The sequence below is a fragment of the Asterias rubens genome, chromosome 4 (assembly GCF_902459465.1).
Source record: "Asterias rubens chromosome 4, eAstRub1.3, whole genome shotgun sequence".
NCBI classification, from domain to species: domain Eukaryota; kingdom Metazoa; phylum Echinodermata; class Asteroidea; order Forcipulatida; family Asteriidae; genus Asterias; species Asterias rubens.
This window is the reverse complement of record NC_047065.1, coordinates 11,857,619-11,878,797: the sequence shown is the minus strand read 5'-3', so window position 1 is coordinate 11,878,797 and position 21,179 is coordinate 11,857,619. Positions and strand designations below refer to the sequence as shown.

The following is a 21,179-nucleotide window of genomic DNA, read 5'->3' as shown; positions in this document are numbered from 1 at the left end:
GCCCCTTGGTCTCATAATTCAATGCTTTAGCTGGTACACAAAAAGGTCCTCATGCTAAAAAGTCAGTGGAGGTACTTTTTGTACGTATGTTAAAGTGAATATTGGGTGGGACCCTTCCGGCTAAAAGCGTAACCAAAGTGTTGCCTTAGTGAAGTACTGTACATGTAATTGATGACGCGTGTAGTAGTAGTATCTGAGGTTGGATTTAAATTGCTGGAAAGGCTTTACCTGAATCCCCATTTGTGAATTCGGCCATGATCATTATTTGGTGGTTTTTATTGGAGAAAACACAAGTGGCAATCCTCCTGTCTTGGATAAGTGTAACTGAAATTACATTAAGTTTGCTATGTTGTGGCTGCTCTCCGCTCAATTTTTGCTTAGCAAAGGAATTAGTCAAGCTGTATATTTCAAATTCTACTTACCAGCTTCGTGAAATCAGGCCCTGATGATGGCCATAATCATTATTTGGTGGTTTTTATTGGAGAAAACACAAGTGGCAATCCTCCTGTCTTGGATAAGTGTAACTGAAATTACCTTAAGTTTGCTATGTTGTGGCTGCTCTCCGCTCAATTTTTGCTTAGCAAAGGAATTAGTCAAGCTGTATATTTCAAATTCTACTTACCAGCTTCGTGAAATCAGGCCCTGATGATGGCCATAATCATTATTTGGTGGTTTTTATTGGAGAAAACACAGTGCAATCCTCCTGTCTTGGATAAGTGTAACTTAAATTACATTAAGTTTGATATGTTGTGGATGCTCCCGCTCAATTTTTGCTTAGCTAAGGAATTAGTCAGGCTGTATATTTCAAATTCTACTTACCAGCTTCGTGAAATCAGGCCCTGATGATGGCCATAATCATTATTTGGTGGTTTTTATTGGAGAAAACACAGTGCAATCCCCCTGTCTTGGATAAGTGTAACTGAAATTACATTAAGTTTGCTATGTTGTGGCTGCTCTCCGCTCAATTTTTGCTTAGCAAAGGAATTAGTCAAGCTGTATATTTCAAATTCTACTTACCAGCTTCGTGAAATCAGGCCCTGATGATGGCCTTAATCATTATTTGGTGGTTTTTATTGGAGAAAACACAGTGCAATCCTCCTGTCTTGGATAAGTGTAACTTAAATTACATTAAGTTTGATATGTTGTGGATGCTCCCGCTCAATTTTTGCTTAGCAAAGGAATTAGTCAAGCTGTATATTTCAAATTCTACTTACCAGCTTCGTGAAATCAGGCCCTGATGATGGCCTTAATCATTATTTGGTGGTTTTTATTGGAGAAAACACAGTGCAATCCTCCTGTCTTGGATAAGTGTAACTTAAATTACATTAAGTTTGCTATGTTGTGGCTGCTCCTCGCTCAATTTTTGATTAGCAAAGGAATTTGTCAAGCAGTATATTTCAAATTCTACTTACCAGCTTCATGAAATCAGGCCCTGATGATGGAAGGGCTACACAACCGAGGACGGCTCTTGTTTTTGACTAGTAACAATACAGTCCTTCATTCCCTCATTCCCTGACAGTTTTATTGACTCCAGCTACACTAAGTCCGCAAAATTGATTGCATCCAATTTGCACACAAAGCCTACAACACTGAAGTCATGAATCAAGAATGCAAAAAAGGCAGACATTTCTATGCAAACAGTAGACATCTACTTAACAAAAAAAGGTGAATGATTTCAAACTACAAAACCAAACATGGGTAATGGTGCCTCAATAAGTCAGCCATCGGTGCTATAGATTTTTACATGGTATTTAAAGCCAGTGGACACTATTGGTAATTGTCAAAGACCAGTCTTCTCACTTGGTGTATCTCAACATATACATAAAATAACCAACCTGTGAAAATTTGAGCTCAATCGGTCGTCGAAGTTGCGAGATAATAATGAAAGAAAAAACACCCTTGTCACACGAAATTGTGTGCTTTCAGATGCTTGATTGCGAGACCTCAAATTCTAAAGGTGAGGTCTCGAAATCAAATTCGTGGAAAATTACTTCTTTCTTGAAAACTATGTCACTTCAGATGGAGCCGTTTCTCACAATGTTTTATACCATCAACCCCGCCCCTTACTCGTTACCAAATAAGGTTTTATGCTAATAATTATTTTGAGTAATTACCAATAGTGTCCACTGCCTTTAATCCGGAAGATGATTATTTTCATGAAGTTATTTCTACAGGTGGTACCATGGGGCATCTGCTCATTGATAGCACTTCATCATTTTGCGTCTTCTTCATAATATTTCATGTAAATGTCAGCCAAATCAACCTAGTCATTTCATTAGCTAAGAGACAATTGACAAGAGGACATATTGAAGGAATTATGAGCTCGTGTGTCAAGTCTGACTAGAGAAGAGTCTGTGTGCGACTTGTAGGTGACTAGATAATTTCACGCCGTGACCGCGGACCGATCTCATATTTAAAGCTTCTGGGAATAGTGAATCTTTCAGCCATCAATGTCAGAAATGTACATTTTTCCCTTTTTTCATCTAAAATTGTTCTGATCTACTTAACCAAACCCAGTTGTTGTGGGTTTTTTCCTGGAGGGGAAATTTTGTAAAAATTCCTTTACTGTACAAAGCTACACAAACTACTGGTAAAACCAACTACTAAAAACGATATGAAAAGAAATTGGCAATGGCAAAAACAGGAAGACCACCCCAGTTTTTATTATTTGGTTATACCCTAACACTGATGTGTGTAAACCACTGTGTGTTTGTTAAAGGCAGTGGACACTATTGGTAATTACTCAAAATTATTATCAGCATAAAACCTCTCTTGGTAACGAGTAATGGGGAGAGGTTGTGAGAAATAGTCTCCCTCTGAAGTGACGTAGTGTTTGTGAAAGAAGTAATTTTCCACGAATTTGATTTTGAGACCTCAAGTTTAGAATGTGAGGTCTCAAAATCAAGCATCTGAAAGCACACAACGTCGTGTGACAAGGGTGTTTTTTTCTTTCATAATTATCTCGCAACTCCGACGACCAATCAAGCTCAAATTTTTACAGGTTTGTTATTTTATGCATATATATGTTGAGATACACCAAGTGAGAAGACTGGTCGTTGACAATTACCAATAGTGTCCATTGTCTTTAAGCACTGCATACTTTCCAGTGTCTCATCAAAAAAATAAATCCACAGACATGTATCCCGGGTGGGATTGGAACCTGCAACCTTTGCCATTCTAGCGCTGGGCCCAATTTCATGGCTCTGCTTACCGTAAGCACAGAATCGGCGCTTACAGAAGCAGGGAATTCTTTGCTTACGGCAAGCGTATTTCACGGGTAAGCGGCGAATTTGGCTTCTGCGCGTGCGTACTCCACGTTACTAGGCATTCTACGCTTACAAGGCTAGCGCAGAAATTCGGCGCTTGCACTGAGCGGGGAATCGTGATCGTAAAGGCAGAATTCGGCGGTAAGCAGAACCATGAAATTGGGCCCAGATGTCTTACATGTACCACCTGCCTACCGAGATTGCCCGGCATCTAGAAGAAGTTAAATCATATATTTTAGCAGCGAGTACTGCAACAACTGTAAAATTTGTTCTGGGAATAAAGAGTTTTATTTGGTTTACCCATACACTGATGTGTGCTAAGCACTGTATAGATTGGGTGCAAGATGCGTCATCATCTGCCATATTTGATGTAAAACAATGGAAAAGTGCACGTATGTACACGCTGCACGTGACTCTCAGCTAATGGTAGCTCTTCATGCGTGCCCATGACGCCTATATGCAATACATCTATATTCAGTCCTTTCCAAAGCATGCGCACATTTTATGAAACTCATTGCACGATTGGTTAGTGAACAGTGCGGTTGGGTTAAAGGCAGTGGCGACTATTGGTGATTATTAAAAATAATTTTTAGCATAAAACCTCACTTGGTAACAAGTAATGGTGAGAGGTTGGTTGAATATAACATTCTGAGAAACGGCTCCCTCTGAAGTAACATAGTTTTTGAGATATAAGTAATTTTCCACAAACTTGATTTCGAGACCTCAGATTTAGAATTTGAGGTCTTGAAATCAAGCATCTGAAAGCACACAACTCTGTGTGACAAGGGTGTTTTTTCTTTCATTATTATGTCACAACTTCGTCGACCAATTGAGCTTAATATTTCACAGGTTTGTTAGTTTATGCATATGTTGACATACACCAAGTGAGAAGACTGGTCTTTGACAATTACCAATAGTGTCCAGTGTCTTTTTAAAGACACTTGATGATTGTGCAAGCCAAAACTCGTTTTTCCCGTAAAGATGGTGTCTATCGGGAACTGTTCATAAATTTCTATTGTACTTTTCTTCATTTCGGTTTTGATCTAGTTCTTTTGGGGGTTTTTTCGCAACAGATTTCTATGGTACTTTTCTCCATTTTGATCTTAATCTTGTCCTTGTTTTTTCTTCCAGCCCATGAAGGTGACGCTGATGCCGATGATGTTAGCCCCGGTGAGCTAGCAGATGACGAATCAGATGATGTGGATGAGAAGGACAGAGAGGATGCGGAAGAAATCCGCAAGGACATTCCACCAGTGGTGAAGAAAGAGATACTCGATGATGAACGACAGAGAGGCTCTTGCGACCGCTCCTCCTCGTCAGCTGCCACCTCTCCAAGGAGCCCGCGCCATGGACCTCTGGCGTCGCCTGTCCACTCCCTCCCCGTCCCGAGCCTACCTTTCCCATCCACAAACGGTCCGATGACGATGTTGAGCAAAATGTGCACTGCTCTGTCGGGGACGGACAGTGATTCTGAGGATGAGGACTCGGAACTGGAAGCCATGCTTCGCTTTAATCAACTCGGAATGTTTGCCAGTGGCAACAGGCCAACCTTCCCGGAGCAGGAGGAGGCCTTGGACTTGAGAGTATCCAAAGTCAAACACCGGAAAGAGTCGCCGGGTCACAAGTCGAACGGCAGATCCAAGGCGAGATCGGATTCGTCCGATACGAGTCCGGGCAAATCGGTGAAAACCGTGTTCTGTGAGACTGTCCCTCGAGATGTACTAGCCAGTGTGTCCCGATTGCAAGCAGACTATAGCGTGCTTCCATCCCAAGTCAGTCTCTGTCGTGGGATCAATGGCCGCTGTAACTTTGTCCTATGCACCGATTGCTACCAGGCCTTCCCCAATGTGGGAATGCTATCCTTGCATCTCATAGCTACTGGACACAATAGCACAAAGCAGCTGAACTCTGAACTCATGCTACAGAGAGGATACCTGGCCCTCATTCCACCAAGGACAGAGTTTTTCAGCACCTGTGCATTACGCAGGAAGCAACGCCTCCCTGCGGCATCCTCACGGAAGGAACTGTGTGCGTACACCTGTGCCACTTGCTCAGTCTCATTCCCAGACTTCTTAGACTATACTGTGCATCTAACGACAAGCGGACACGATAAGCAGGAGAAGCCGCACTCGTCACAGTCTAAACCTCCCGCTGGGGACTGTCCCGAGGAGATCCCAGTCAACCAAGTCCTGAAATGCATGATTTGCCAAGCTTCATTCCGAACCCTTAAAGATCTGACCATGCACATGGTCCGGACAAAACACTACAGTCATGTCCCGGGACACACCGGGATCCTCTTGACCAGAGCCAACGCCAAGCAAGATGAGAAAGGAATAGATGATGCGGAAGAGGATGGAGACATCTTGGAGGATGAGGAATGTCCGATGCCGGCCAATTCTCTCGTAGAAAGACTACCAGCCAATGTTCTGTCCCAAGAGACAGAGAAACTATCACGGAGAGAGCAGAGAAACTCCCAGAGCTCCGTCAGTTCGAAAGAAGAAATGTGTCAGACCGCGACTAAGGCTGCACTGAATCAGTTGTTGGCTGCTCGAAGTCATAGCGCTCAAAAGAGTCCCCAAGCTCTTGAGCGACCACACTCAGTCGATTCTGAAATAAATCAAAGGACATCTAGCAAAAGTCGATCGCTCAAGTGTTTAGGATGCTATCACCTATTTGCTAATGTACACAAACTCACGGAGCACATGAAGGAGACGGGGCATTTTCTTGCTCCTGCCTTCGGCCATAATACCCTGCATAATGAGGCAAGCTCAGAGCGCAAGGCACCAACAAACGGAACGAGTGTGCCAATGAAAGCAAGCTCGCCCACCAAGAAGCAGCATATGAGTGGTGGAGAAAAGGAAGACTCCAGCCAACAACCGGGAGATAAAATAAAGATTGTTCTCAAGGACGGCGCCTCAAAGAAACAGCTGCTGAGTGTGTCTCAAAATTTGGATTCAGAGAGTAGGAAAGCAGCCGTTAGAAGTGACCGTCCGGATGACGGTGAAGACAATAAGTCAAAGTCTCAAAAGAAACTGCAGAAGGCCACTTCTGCTGAAAGCATCGGGGACGCTGTCTGGAAAGATAGCCTCCGCGAATCTCCTGTCTCGAATGAGCCACAAAAGCGCACAGATAAGACACCAAGTCCTCATGGGTCACCCCCGAGCTCGGCTATTAAATACGTGAGCCCGGATAACTTTGATGAGATTTTTCCTACCAACATGACCAATCTGTCTTGCCTCAAACCGCGCTCGTCAGAGAGCAGTGTAACAAACCCGCTCGATAAGCTCACATCCATGGTGGAAACGGCCAAGGAGACAAACTTTCATCCCAGGTTGCTGAGCAACAACCACTACCGAGTACCATGGATGCCATTGGTTGAAACGCCCCAGCACCAGTACGTGAACGGTGGAGGTATGTTCCCAAGTTATGCCGGTCTTGCCATGGTTTACAACGCTGTTTCCCAGGCGACAAGCCCCTCCGATGTCATTGCCTCCAAGATGGAAAAGCATCTCAAAGCGAAAGAGTCCGAAAATGTGACTGTGGCGGAGGCGATCGATAAAATCTTGTCCCATTCATTTCGGAAAGATGACAAGAGTCCTGAATCTCGTCACAGCCCAAAGCTCGACCAGGCCACTGGAGGGCAACGCCATGGTCAACCCACTGGACTGAAATCAAATCTGATGGAAACTTGCCCATCGAACAAGAGCAGAGTGCATTCAAGAAAATCCTCCAGGCATGCACGGAGCGAACATCTGAAGAGATCCACAGACAACAAAGAGTCCCAAATCGAGCATCAGAGCCATAGAAAAATCGCTAAGAGGAGGCACTCACTGGCTTCGGAATCAGTAAAAAATTCACACTCAAGGGACTTGGTCGCCCAGACCAAATTCAGTTCAAAGAATACCCTCTCACTGAAGTCATTCAGGGCTGATGTTCAGTTTGCCGATCAGAATACACACTCTGAGAATGAGCCGCAGGCTACCGCGTCGTCGTTGTCCAACAACAAAAAACAGTTGGTGAGGGCGACGACCGTAAGCATCCCCGTTCAGAAATATGTTCAGAAAAAATGTCCGGCATCTTTTAAGAAGTCCAGTCATTCTTCGTCTGAGAGTGGCAGAAAGGAGAAGAATCGTACAGAGACTTACAGAGAAATGAGAAACACAAGAAATTCATTCAAGCGGAGTGAGCATCACAAGCGGCATTCGTTCAACAAGCATGTCGTGGAAGAGGGAATGAGAAGCGGTTTGCAAAACCATAAAAACAATTCGCAAAACCGCAGTCGGAATATGAATGCTCTAGATTTGAACGGCTCCCCTCTTGTGCCCGCTAAAGTTCACAACAGTGTGAGCAATAAACAGAATCACGACAAAATTACCACCACCCCTGAGAAACAAAATGGAGGTAGCGATAGGCAAGCCAAGACAAGAGATCTTACCTCATCCACCGGAGCGTCATGCAGTAGCCATAATGATGGTGTCAATGACCTGTCTCAGCGAGACAAAGTTAAGGTAAAGACTGAGACATGTCCAAACTTGTTCTCGAAAGAAAAACCAAATGCTCCAGCAGACATCCCCGAGGATGTCAAACCATTTATTTTTGATGGAAAGCACAGACATCTAGTTACCAACAGTGACAGTGTCGAGAAAACTCAGACAAAGATAGGAGAGGGTCATCAGTATTCGGCGCAGAATGGGGACACACACCATGATACGACGGGTGACAATGAAATCATAACCCCCGCCGAGGGACCCATTAGTCGCCTCAAGCGGAGTCTGGAAATGTATAAAATGTTCTGCGACGGCGCCTCCACCTCGCACGAAAGACGACCCGCGATCTCGGACAGGAGCGTCAGCAAGACAGCGTCAGTAAAACCTTCAGGGAGGATCACCTCCCCATCCCCACCTCTGCTGGCGGCGTCAGCCTCGGGCTCGATGAAAATCAAGAAAGAGCCCGGGGTCGTCGAAGTTCAAAAGTGCCAAACTGGTGAACATGATTGCAGGTCCATGAAAAGCCACAGCTTGCCCGTCAAGAGAACCCTTAACAATAACATGCTGCCCTGCTCCACGGAGAGCAAAACTCCGGACTCCAAAGCCGGGAGTCGAACCTCGGGATCACCCGAGTCATTAACAACAAACTCAGCCACCGATGCTAGGCGCAGTGTTGTCCTAAGCAATTCGGACCTTGTGAAATATAACGACACTGCATTGTACAAGAACAGCGACCCACTACATGAAATTGACAAACTCGTTAACAGTACGACCGGGATCCAGCATCCACCTGTCCCACTGAAAATCGCTCGGATTTCGGTGGATATGGCCAACAGAGGAGCGTACGTGATGAAACGAGAACCGGAGATCTACGTTAACCCGGGGATCGAGAACACAAAGACTAATCCGCTGGAGGAAATGTGTAAAATGCTCAACTCTACACACAGATGACACCATCATGGAATTCAGTATCAGGGTTAGTAGTTGCTAGACGTTTAGGTAGATATGTAAAAAAGTAAAATCACAAGAAAAAATGTTTTTGTCTTTGAGCTTATAAGAGTCGGAAGTCAAACTGCCCTATTCAGAGAAAGCTTGCAATGATACATTTTTTTAAATTTTTATAATTGGGATTTTCAGGAGTGCTTTCTCCAACATTAAACATTTTTGAAGGAAAACGAATTACTGGAGTTAACCAATCCCTATTTTCTGTCAAAACAGAACAGCCTTGAAAAGATTTATTAAATATCTGGTTTTGGGGAGAATCTTTGAAGTGCTCTAGAACTTCTTCCAATTTCTTTTGGGATTTCTTTTTTTTTTTTTTTTGGGGGGGGGGCAAAAAACAAACATAAAAACAACTTCAGAATATTATTGTTCTGGGCACTGCACAGTTAAACAAAAAACATTCCTTTCATAAAGGCCTGTATTGAAAAATGTGAGATATTGCAGTAAAAGAATAGAATTAGCTGTTGCAAACTGCTTACAAAAGGACCTATGGTATGAAAGCAATAAGTAGGTAATGGCCTGATGTTTCGACTCTAGCAAAGTCTTTGAGAAAGACTCTGCTAGGGTGGGAAAGGTCAGGCCATTAAAGCAATGGACACTATTGGTAATTGTCAAAGACCAGTCTTTTCACTTGCTGTATCTCAACATATGCATAGAATAACAAACCTGTGAAAAAGTTAGCTCAATCGGTCATAGAAGTTGCAAGATAATAATGAATGAAAAAACACCCTTGTCACACGAAGTTGTGTCTTTTCAGATGCTCGATTTCAAAATTCTAAATCTGAGGTCTAAAAATCAAATTACTTCTCTCTCGAAACCTACTTCACTTCAGAGGGAGCCGTATCTTACAAAATGTTATACTACCAACCTCTCCCCATTATTCGCTACCAAGTAAGGTTTTATGCTAATAATTATTTTGAGTAACTACCAATAGTGTCCACTGCCTTAACTTTTTGTTGCAGATATTGTAGTTATAAAAAGTTTATTCATGTATTTGAGAAGATACTTGTATTTAAAGAAGTAATGTTAATATTCTGTTTTGTCTCTTCTGTTGCCTGGCCAGTTACTAGTGGACCAATGATTGTAACCCTTTAAAGATGCTAGGTCCTCTTTGTGGTCGATTTAAACTGGAAATTTTTGTTTCAAATTTGAAACATTAGGCAGGTGTGTTTTCTGAGGATTCTTCCTGATTTTCAGAACTTTTCTCAAACCTCCTCAAACCTTTAAATTGTCTTGAAAGAAGCAAAGCAGTCACAACAGGGAGAAAGAAATATTAATTTTGGTTTTTACCCATACACCGATGTGTGTTATTACTGTATACTCAGTACTTTCCCGAGTCCTGTGAAAAAATACCACAGGCATGTTACTCGGGTGGGATTCGAAACCCACGACCCTTGCAATTCTAGAACAGTGTCTTACCAAATAGACTACCGAGATTGCCCGGTAGCTAGAGGCAGTTCGAATCATATGAAAGGGAAAGAAAAAGTTATTGTTTAGTCCAAACCTGTAGTTTTGTCTTTCTGGTGATGCACAGTATCTTTAAACTTAATTGAAACATCTGGGAGGTTCTGGCTTTAGAATAAGGGAGGGGAGCCGAAGCCCGCAAGCCATTTTGCAGGAAGTGTTACATTTTTCAACTGTCGTACCTGATTAAGCTCATACTTCAACAAAGGTTTTCATTTTGGTTTCTAGAATGAAATATTCTTTAAAAACTTCTTTTGTTAGGAGACAAGTTCTCTTCCATATCCAATGACGTCTGACTCTTCTTTTAAAGGCAGTGGACACTATTGGTAATTACTCAAAATAATTATCAGCATAAAACCTTACTTGGTGACGAGTAATGGTGAGAGGTTGATATTATAAAACATTTTGAGAAACAGCTGCCTCTGAAGTGACGTAGTTTTGAGAAAGAAGTAATTTTCCACGAATTTGATTTTGAGACTTCAAGAGGTCTCGAAATCAACCATCTAAACGCACACAACTTCGTGTGACAAGGGTGTTTTTTCTTTCATTATTATCTCGCAACTTCGACAACCAATTGAGCTTAAATTTTCACAGGTTTGTTATTTCATGCATATGTTGAGATACACCAAGTGAGAAGACTGGTCTTTGACAATTACCAATAGTGTCCACTGTCTTTAAGTAAACTGTCGACTGATTTATGCAGGAGGGGAGAAGTTTCCTTGGTTCTACACGCATGTATGCTTCATTTTTGCAAGGGCAAGGGCATGAAAACATTTTCTCCTTGGAAAATAAGAAAATGAGCACCCTACATATATGAGGAAAGTGTTAGTTTCTACTGGATCATTTCAAGGGCACCAAGGCATTGACCAGGGGGCATGGAGGCATTGACCAGGGGGCATGGAGGCAATCGCCTTTGTTGCCTCTGTGAAGTATAAGGCCTGGCTTTTCACTCAACTTTTGTCACTTCAAATTTCCAAACAGCTTCTGTTTGTTTTTTCTTCTACTCTTTCCCTCCATCCTTCATCTCTCCCTCTCTCTTTCTCTCTATCTCTTTCTCTCAATGGGCAATATTAACAGTGTGATGAAAGGGCACCCTTTGAGGAAATTGCAAAATTTCTACTGGAGCATTTCATAAGGGCACCAAAACATGGAGGCAATCGCCTTTTGTTGGCTCCATGAAGTATCAGGCTTGTTCATTTTGTTGTCATCAATTGCCAGTAACACCCGATTATATGAATGTATTGTAAAATTGACCCTGACTAGCCGGGGAGACTATAGTCAGTTGAAAAGTCAAGGTGAAGTTTTGCGTGACAAGCTAACGTCGCCGCTGAGTGTGATCCATCGCGTATTGACGATGTCATGCAATTGGCCTCTTGCAATTGTCACTTAGGAACCATTAGGGGCATCTTTTAAACTTTTCGGTTTATATGTCTGAACATACCTGTCGTCAAGGTATGTGTCATGTTCATCGAGTCAAAGCTACTCTCAATGTTCAAGCTGAGACATTGAGTTAAGCTGATGAGATTCATTGTCAGACGTGCATGAAATGAATTCATTTTGAAATCGACTTCATTAAGTTTGTTTGTTGAAAGTGCTTTAAACTCGCAGTATTTATAGTTTTGTTTCAACAGTATAATCAAAGCAGTTTTAAAGGCAGTGGACACTATTGGTAATTACTCAAAATAATTATTAGCATGAAACCTTACTTGGTAGTGAGTAATGGGGAGAGGTTGATAGTATAAAACACTGTGAGAAACGGGTCCCTCTGAAGTGACGTAGTTTCGAGAAAGAAGTAATTTTCCACGAATTTGATTTCGAGACCTCAAGTTTTGAATTTGAGGTCTCAAAATCAAGCATCTGAAAGCACACAACTTCGTGTGACCAGGGTGTTTTTTCTTTCATTGTTATCTCGCAACTTCGATGAGCAATTGAGCTCAAATTTTCACAGGTTTGTTATTTTATGCATGTTGAAATACACCAAGTGAGAAGACTTGTCTTTGACAATTACCAACATTGGTAATCTTGAAAATATATATGATATAAAGATCATTAGGGGGAAAAAACTTCTTTTAATTATTTTTTTTTGCAAAAAATAAAAGTAAGTGGCCTGTGTTTTGACCCTAGCAGAGTCTTTCTTGAAGACTGAATTTGTTTTCTGAAATGCTTAAATTTTTCAGAGGAGTAAAGTTTTGCAGGGCCCAAATAGAAACAAGGTTAAACTGACCTGATTCAGTAGTGACAATCTTCATGCGGGGAAATGGTCATAAAACTTGTTTACGCACTCTGGTTTTAAATATGGAAACACCCATGCCTACAGTATACGCTTAAAAAAAAAATCAGTAATGGGGGCCATCATCATCAGCTTGTGTATTGTTGTGGGGGCCCCTTACTTGATGTCTTCAGTTTGGTTGACATACAGGAAACATGAGTGACAGGTCTCACATTAGAGTGACGGGAAATGAGCCCATAGGAGATGAAGGGGGTTGAGATGGAGACAGTGGTTGAAGGGGGGGGGGTGTTACGAGGCCCCCCCCCCTGTCTGATATATCAGGATTTAGTGAGGGCTGGGTATAGTGGCAAGATGATAGGCCCCGGACGAAGCTACAGCTGCGTGTCAGCTGTAATGAAGACCGTACACTGATGGGATTCAGACTCCGGTGAGCTTCTCATTTTGCATTCCAAATCAACGTTTCAGACAAGAGACGGAAGCACACACACACACCGAGAGAAGAAGGAAAAGAAAAAGCGGCTGAAAGCGCAGCGTGTATACTCGCCTACGGTATCGATTTGACAATCCGCATCTAGATTGTGCTTCCTGGGAACCCGTGGAGAGAGGTGACGGTGGGAGATCTACAAGTTTATCTTTTCTTTTTCTTCTTTACACCTCCATCAGATGAGTAATTTAAACTGCAAAAGGTGTGGGCTTTTCTTTCTCTGGCATTGATGGATCGGTAGGGTTGCGGAGTATATGTGTCACTCGGCAGTGAAAACTCTTTTAAAGTTACATGCCGCATACAAGCTGACTGGGTCATGTGCTACATTTGTCAGGAATGCTGTCTCTGTTTGTAATGTTTTGTCGATCTGGATTTTAAAGTTCTCTCCCCTTGACGTTTTCTTTTCAGGGGGCGATATCCCAATAATGACATTTCTCAAGATCATTAAATGAGTTTTCAAATGCACACTCGTCTCTCAATGGGTTTTACGAGGACCCATCATCCTGAAAACCGGTTTCTTCTGAAGTGCTTTTAGAGGTCTTGAAGACAAAATGCTGGCTTGTCATGTTGTGTGCCCACTTTTTATGTTGCATAAATTTGTTCATACACAATGAAATTTGTCACTGTTCTGTCAAACTCAAAGAACCCATGATGGTTCAAGGCTTTTGAAGGGCTGTTTGTTTAGCTGACATTACTGCAGGCATGTAAACCAATCGGTTTTTAAAGGTAATACACTGAATGTTTGTGTCTACAGAGCAACGAGTGCCCAATGAAGTTGAGTGACTTTGGTTTCGTTTGTGCTGATCACTGGATGATCGGCGGCAGGCTTGATGCTTCATGAAGGCAACAGAGGCAATTGTGTCCCTAGTCACTGCCTCGGAGCCCCTTGAAATGCTCCAGTAACAATTTACTTTTTAAAAAGATGAATGCCTTGGTGCCCTAGTACAACACACCCTGAGAAGTTACTTCACAGAAAACTTGAGCCAAAATGTAAAAAAGCACAACTTTCTTTCTTTGTATAAATGCAGTAATGTTTCAGGAAAAGCATTCAGTCCCATTTGAAGTCATGAAGTGTCGGCTCAGTGCAAAAAGTTTTTTAAAAATGGTAGCTGTTGCTCACTCTGGTGACCAAAGATTTTAAATCGATGAGAAATAAGTTGTTTCTGTTCTCAAATATTTCTATGGAACCAACTTTGTTTCCCCTATCAAGTTGTCTGACCACGACACCAGGCTCTCTGCCTGTTCTCACCCATACATCAGGGGATGTAGTTGTGCCTTTTTTACTTTTTGGCTCAAGTTTTCTGTGAAGTAAAACAAAAAAAACTTCTCAGGGTGTGTTGTACTACATCTAGTAGTAGCTTTCTTTCAAGGCTCAAAGGGTAAATGTCATTTCTGGGTTCCCTGAGGTACGAGGTATTTTATGAATGGAACCCTATTCACCCAATTAGGGTTATCTATGGCACCCAGAGTTAAAACCTTGGCAACAGTAACGCCTTCTCTCTGTTGATCATTTTGGCCCAAAACTACCACTGCAGTATACACACAGCCTGTAAAATAATGCGACATTTGCATGATGCTTAAAGTATTGCACTCGTCATTGGCGTCACTCAACGCTCCACATTCTCCCGGTCTCCCCGTCTCATTCTCTCGCTCCGTCTTTCTTCCCTGCATCCTGCTCCAGGAGGAGGGAGGAGGGAGGAAGGCCCTTATCAGCCATTATCACGTTGCCCCCCTCTGGTAAACCAGCTCTCTCTATAGGAAACAATTACCCCCTTCACTAAACGCGCCTCTTATACCAAGATGACTGATGGAGCACACCGGGCGTCTATCATCGGAGTAAACCAACATGTTCAAGTTTCCTACTCACCCCCCTTTGCGCCCTTCTTCTTGGCTCTTTCTCCCCCCCCCCCCCCCAGGATGGAAGTTGGCATTAGAGCCGTGAAATCCCTGCTCCGCCTAACAAACTTACTCCCAATGCGTCTACAATTCCCAAAGTTGGGTATGCGAGTTGATAACTTTGCAACCCTTTTGAAATGCATTGTGCACCTCAGGATAAAGTGTTGCCAGATTTCAAAAGTATTCAGAACTATTTATAGAGAATAACTTTTTAAAGTTTGTTCATCATTTTTAAGAAATGCTTTTACATGAGTCTTGACGATGTGAGTAATGGCTGCTTATTTCAACTTAACTGGTGTCAGAAAAGATGCCCTTTTTTTCCTGAACTAAAGAAGTAGTTCCAATTATTAGTAACCAAATATTGGGAGAGAAAAGGGTTGGGGTTGTTGCTTAAGTAAAAGCAAACAGAAACAAACAAACAAACAAACAAACAAACAAACAAACAAATTTGTACATAAACAACAAACACTGCACTTTACAGTTGATATATATGAACTGCCAAATGCCTCATTTAAAAACACTTGTCAAAGTACTTTAGGGTAGAGAAAAATCCATCATACTTTATTCCAGCCCATAATCCGAAAATGTCTCACATTGCAAGTTTGAGCTTGTCACTTCCCCCAATCTGCCAACGATCTCGATCCATTTAATTCAATAATATGCCAATGTATCATTTTGGAAATACAATCTACGCCAGCTCGACAGACTTCCATTCTAACTCAGATTGAATTTCCTCGTTGAGGTGTCGCTACCCCCTCTGTGTCCCCTCCTGGCCCCCCTTCTCACCCCTCTCTCCATGGCTTCAATCTACGGATCCCTTCCTGCGCTGAGAGACGGCGAATGTTTGGCTCGCTGCTGGTTTTGATTGATTTACTTAGGGTTTTAATGTTGACTGACATATCCTTTAACAGCTCGCAGAGATAACGTCTCTCTGTGTTGTGGATTTGCCTGAGAAATAAGGTAATCATGTTACGTGTTTACCGAGGTGTACATTGGTTGCAATTTATTACCCTCAAAAAAGTTCATAACATGCCACACATATTGTACTTGTTTTGGACATGTTTACAAGAATCAAATACGCACTGACTTTACTCTTTAAATTTCTTTTGGTAAGCAAACATTTTTGTGCCCAAGAAACTTGTGCTTACTGCTGCTCCATGAAATTTAGACCTGTTGGCCTTTTTGTTTTTAAGATGTATTTAGTATTTGTACCATTAGAAAAGTGTTGACACCTCGCAAATCTTGTACTTGTTTTGTACAAGTTTACAGGAATCAAATCTGCACTGACTTTACCCCTAAAAGTTCATTGAAATTCATTAACTTTCATTTAATGAGATGTATCGAAGATGATTGACTACTTTAAATATTTATTCATATATACAATTATTTATTTACTTATCTGTCAATTTCTATACAACTTAATTTAAAAGCAGCGGCCCGCTATTTGACACAGGTGATCCTTTAGGGGGGCCGTAAATCCTTTGATTGCTCCTAAAGGGGTAGTTAAACAAACTTTACATCGTATGTCGGTACGGAGTATTGCAGCCCCCCTTTAAATCAGTAAGATTTAGCCCAAGTGTCGTACCCAGTGTTGTGAAAATACGTAGCCAAAAGAAATTTGGATGGGACTCAAAGTAAACTAGATTGCACGTTGAAGGCTCAGGATTATTTTCTGGGGCTTCGCGAGGGATCATGACAAGATTATTTTGTGATGGTGGTTGCGGAAATTGCTATACAGGGTGCTCAAGACTGATTTGACTTTGAAGATGGGAGGATGGTATCTCTTATAGAATGTTTGGAGGAAGTGTTTAAAGGGTCTGGGTACTTTTTGTAGGTCACAAATCACAATTTCCACAGATTTACATTTAACTTACACAGTTTGAAGAAAATTATGGTAGAAAGTTTCCCTTTAATCAATACTAGCTGAGGTACTGTAGTTTTTGAGAAATGAGTAAAACAAGTCTCAAAAATAATTTTTGATTCTAGATGAACATTATTTTAGCATGTAAAACGTATTTTTGTGACATTGTTTTACTAATTTCTCAAAAACTACAGCACCCCAGCAAGTAACATTTTAAGGTAAGCTTTCTATTATCATTATCTTCAAACGGTGTAAGTTTAACGTAAATCTGTGGACATTGTGTTTTGTGTTACAAAAAGTACCCAATTCCTTTAAGGGATGGCATATCATTAGTAATGACCTCATTTTTAATCAATCAATTAAATCTTGCTTAAGCTGAGTTGATGGTTAACCTCTGTGCTGCATTCGTTTATCGTGCAAAGATGTTTCCCCTTGACAACAGAAGAGGGAATAACAGACCTTCAAGATTTATTGGTTGATCATTGTACATTTCATTGCTGCAGTAATTAGGGGGCCTCACCAAGTTTTAGCTTAGCAAAACTAAAAAAGCAGGAAACCAGTTACAAGATGGTACGAGTGGGAGTGGGTTTTTGGCTTGGTAACCACATTCCGGTTAGCAAAATTATTTTTGCCTTAGCAATTTTTTTTGCGTTTACAGCTGCTCTATGAAAATGGGCCCTGCCGAATATTTAAAAGATGTCTTTAACAGGAATGGTTAACCAAGTTTCTTTGCTAAGCAAAAACGAAAAACTTACATTGGGCTGGTAGCCTTTATAAAAACACGACATTTTACCTGTAATCTAAATGAGGCTGGTAATACCTAAAAAGACAATTGGCTGGTATAACCTGAGTGAATTTTACTATTAGCCTGTTTCTGCTAAAACTTTTTTTTATGCTTTAAAAAGTGTTAAACCTAAACAGCTCCATGGTTAAACTAAGTTTTGAAAAAACAATCTATAACTTTAAGCCCAAGTACAAACATCACATCAAGAGAACATTGTGTGAGAAGTAAAAGAAGCTGACGTCATTAACATTTCAGTGATCCCCCCCTCTGCCCTCCATGACAACCCGCGTTCCCCTTCCTCTACTGTAAACCCATACATCCCAAAACCATTAAGCAGTACCCCCCAAATAACCAGGGCGACTTGGGGCCTCAAATTGGGCCCAGGTGGGATAGACTAACTCCCTGCAATGCCAACTCATGGTTTCTTGTTTGTTTTTTGTCAATCAGTTCGGTTGTATGGTGTTCACATGATGGAAACCACAATACATTCTAGTAGATGTCTTAAACGTTCATCAGAGAAGCGTTGCACATGTAAGACAACAGTGATGAATCACGGTAAATGGAGTCTAATTTTCACATCTGAGGGTAATTTTCTGGTCTTTCATGGATCTCGTTTCCACGTAGAAAGATATGTCTTTTCAAATTTTTTAGGCAAAACAACATTGACAACAATTTGTAAAGTCATCATCATAATAATGCTACTAATAATGATAACATAATGATAGAGTGCCTTATGTGAGGGCTTCACAGATAATAACAGAGGCAAAATCAAATAAACAGTGGACAAAAAAACTAAATACAATTTACAAGAGACAAGTCAGTAACATTCAAAGGTAAAAAAACTCAAAGCCTAAAATATAAGGACTTGATTTTTTTTTTTTAACTCAGCCAAGAGACAACTACAGTAGCTACAAAAACAACAGTAAAATTGTGTATACCAAAGTAGTTGACTACAACACTGATACAACTTGCCCAGTTATGAACTTACGTCAAATACAAAGAAACACAAGTCAAAGTCAGCAACCTTGTATCATACCGGAAGAAGGCAATGACCGCAAGCACCATATTCCATGGTCGTTACCAGGGATGAAAGTACCCAAAACCTCAACCCATGGTAGACAAAAGATGGGAAACACCATTTGTAGCTTTAGATACAGGGCCCAACTTTTTAGAGCTGCTTATAAATAAGCACAAAAGAAGTAGCTAAGCACATCAATGTAATATGCTTATCAGATTAAGGTTCCCAGCCAAAATACCATTCACGTGTACAATTTGTGATTGGTCCTGCTCATTTCTGCTTAGCAGGGAATTGTTAAGCAGCATTTTCTGCATAAGCCCAGGAGACTACCATACAAACACACCCACTTATGAGCATCAACGACTAAAAAACACAAGTTAAAAGTCAACAACCTTATACATCATGCCAGACATGTTACCCTCCAATCAGCCCTTGTGTATAGCACAGGAAAGGAATGTACCCAACTGTCCACCATTTGTGCTACACCCATGTCTCCTGTTTTCATTTTGCGTCACTTGCTGATTCCTCGGCCATCCATTTTCCCCCTTTTTTTTTTATCTTGCCTCTGACAACTTTTTCACAGTTTCCGTTGTTGGGGGGCAATGTTTTGTCAGAATGTCACATCAGAGCCTAAACGTTCACCATACGCCTTATATGATGTTGTCCGCTGGGGATTTGCATTTATTATTTTTCTGATGTTTTCGTTATAGTACCCTCTAAGGTCGATCTATATTAATTTTACCAGCACATTTTTGTTTTTGTTTTTCTACAAGAAAGAAACCCCAGGCTAACACTTATCAAGACATGCTCTACTAAATCAACCTGTTTAAGGTTTCAACTCTTAATCTTTGTTTTCCCCCTGAGTAAATCATAGGCGTACATCCCAGGGACGCAGGGGGGCAACTGCCCTACCGAACTCGAGCAAAACATTGAGGGAAAAACTCATGAACAGCAAGATGAAAAACAAAATGGAATGAAAGAAAAAGTACTAGTTTACCTAGTATTTCAAATTGTACGTCTGTTTTTGTCTGGTGTAAAATTTTGGGCGCATCAACCCCTCTGCACCTCTACCAAAAAGAGACCCAACGCACCACCCATGTACACATATTCTATTTATTAATTTTGGTTTTTACCCATACACCGATGTATACTCAGTACTTTCCAGAGTCCTGTGAAAAAATATCACAGGCATGTTACTCGGGTGGGATTCGAACCCACGACCCTTGCAATTCTAGAGCAGTGTCTTACCAACTAGACTACCGAGGTTGCCCGGTAGCTAGAGGCAGTTCGAATCCTATGTTTTGGCAGCGGGTATCGCAACGATATAATAGATACTATTATATATTCTATTCTATTTCATATTCTATTTGTTACATCCCTGTGGAGACATATTTTACGTTCTCTATAGTTGTACATGTAAGAACCTTACATAGACTTTGTATACAAAATTCCTTGTGGGGCACACCGATCTTTATAATTCCCCTATGAAGATCATTTGTTTTCCCATTTCTGTTTTGTTCTCTGTCTCCATAAGGATGTGAATATGAAATACCGGTAGTCTTGAAGAAATGTTTTTTTAAATTTCACACAAAGGCTTTGTTGAAGGGTTTTTGTTTTTCAAAAGACATGGAAAGACCTAAAGGCATGCCGCTTGCCACCACCATGAAGTTCAGAAAGCTCTAACTTTAACTATAAACCGTACTGTAGATACATTATACATGATCCACCCCTTTACAAAAGAACCCCCTACACCATGTACATGGATAAATGGTTTTAGCACAAAAGAATTGTGGAAAGGGTTTTTGTTTTTCAAAAGTAGACAGGGAAAGACCTAAAGGCATGCCGCTTGCCACCACCATGAAGTTCAGAAAACTCTAACTTTAAGTATAAACCGTACTGTAGATACATTATACATGATCCACCCCTTTACAAAAGAACCCCCTACACCATGTACATTGACAAATGGTTTTAGCACAAAAGAATTGTGGAAAGGGTTTTTGTTTTTCAAAAGTAGACATGGAAAGACCTAAAGGCATGCCGCTTGCCACCACCATGAAGTTCAGAAAGCTCTAACTCTAAGTATAAATCGTACTGTAGATACATTATACATGATCCACCCCTTTACAAAAGAACCCCCTACACCATGTACATGGATAAATGGTTTTAGCACAAAAGCATTGTGGAAGGGTTTTTGTTTTTCAAAAGTAGACATAGAAAGACCTAAAGGCATGTCGCTTCCACCACCATGAAGTTCAAAAAACTCTAACTTTAAGTATAAACCGTACTGTAGATACATTATACATGATCCACCCCTTTACAAAAGAACCCCCTACACCCATGTACATTGCCAAATGGTTTTAGCACAAAAGCATTGTGGAAGGGTTTTTGTTTTTTTCAAAAGTAAACATGGAAACACCTAAAGGCATGCCGCTTGCCACCACCGTGAAGTTCAGAAAACTCTAACTTTAAGTATAAACCATACTGTAGATACATTATACATGATCCACCCCTTTACAAAAGAACCCCCTACACCCATGTACATTGACAAATGGTTTTAGCACAAAAGCATTGTGGAAGGGTTTTTGTTTTTCAAAAGTAGACATAGAAAGACCTAAAGGCATGTCGCTTGCCACCACCGTGAAGTTCAGAAAACTCTAACTTTAAGTATAAACCGTACTGTAGATACA

General features: G+C 41.2%; 1 protein-coding gene across 1 annotated transcript; it reads left to right on the top strand.

The window, feature by feature from the left end:
• Nucleotides 1-3,885: 3,885 nt before the first annotated feature.
• On the top strand, nt 3,886-19,258 carry LOC117288932. Its single transcript, XM_033769806.1, has 3 exons — nt 3,886-3,895; nt 4,398-8,729; nt 17,922-19,258. Exons 1-2 carry the CDS (start codon nt 3,886-3,888, stop codon nt 8,702-8,704), a joined length of 4,317 nt encoding a protein of 1,438 aa, XP_033625697.1. The 3' UTR covers nt 8,705-8,729; nt 17,922-19,258.
• Nucleotides 19,259-21,179: the final 1,921 nt, after the last annotated feature.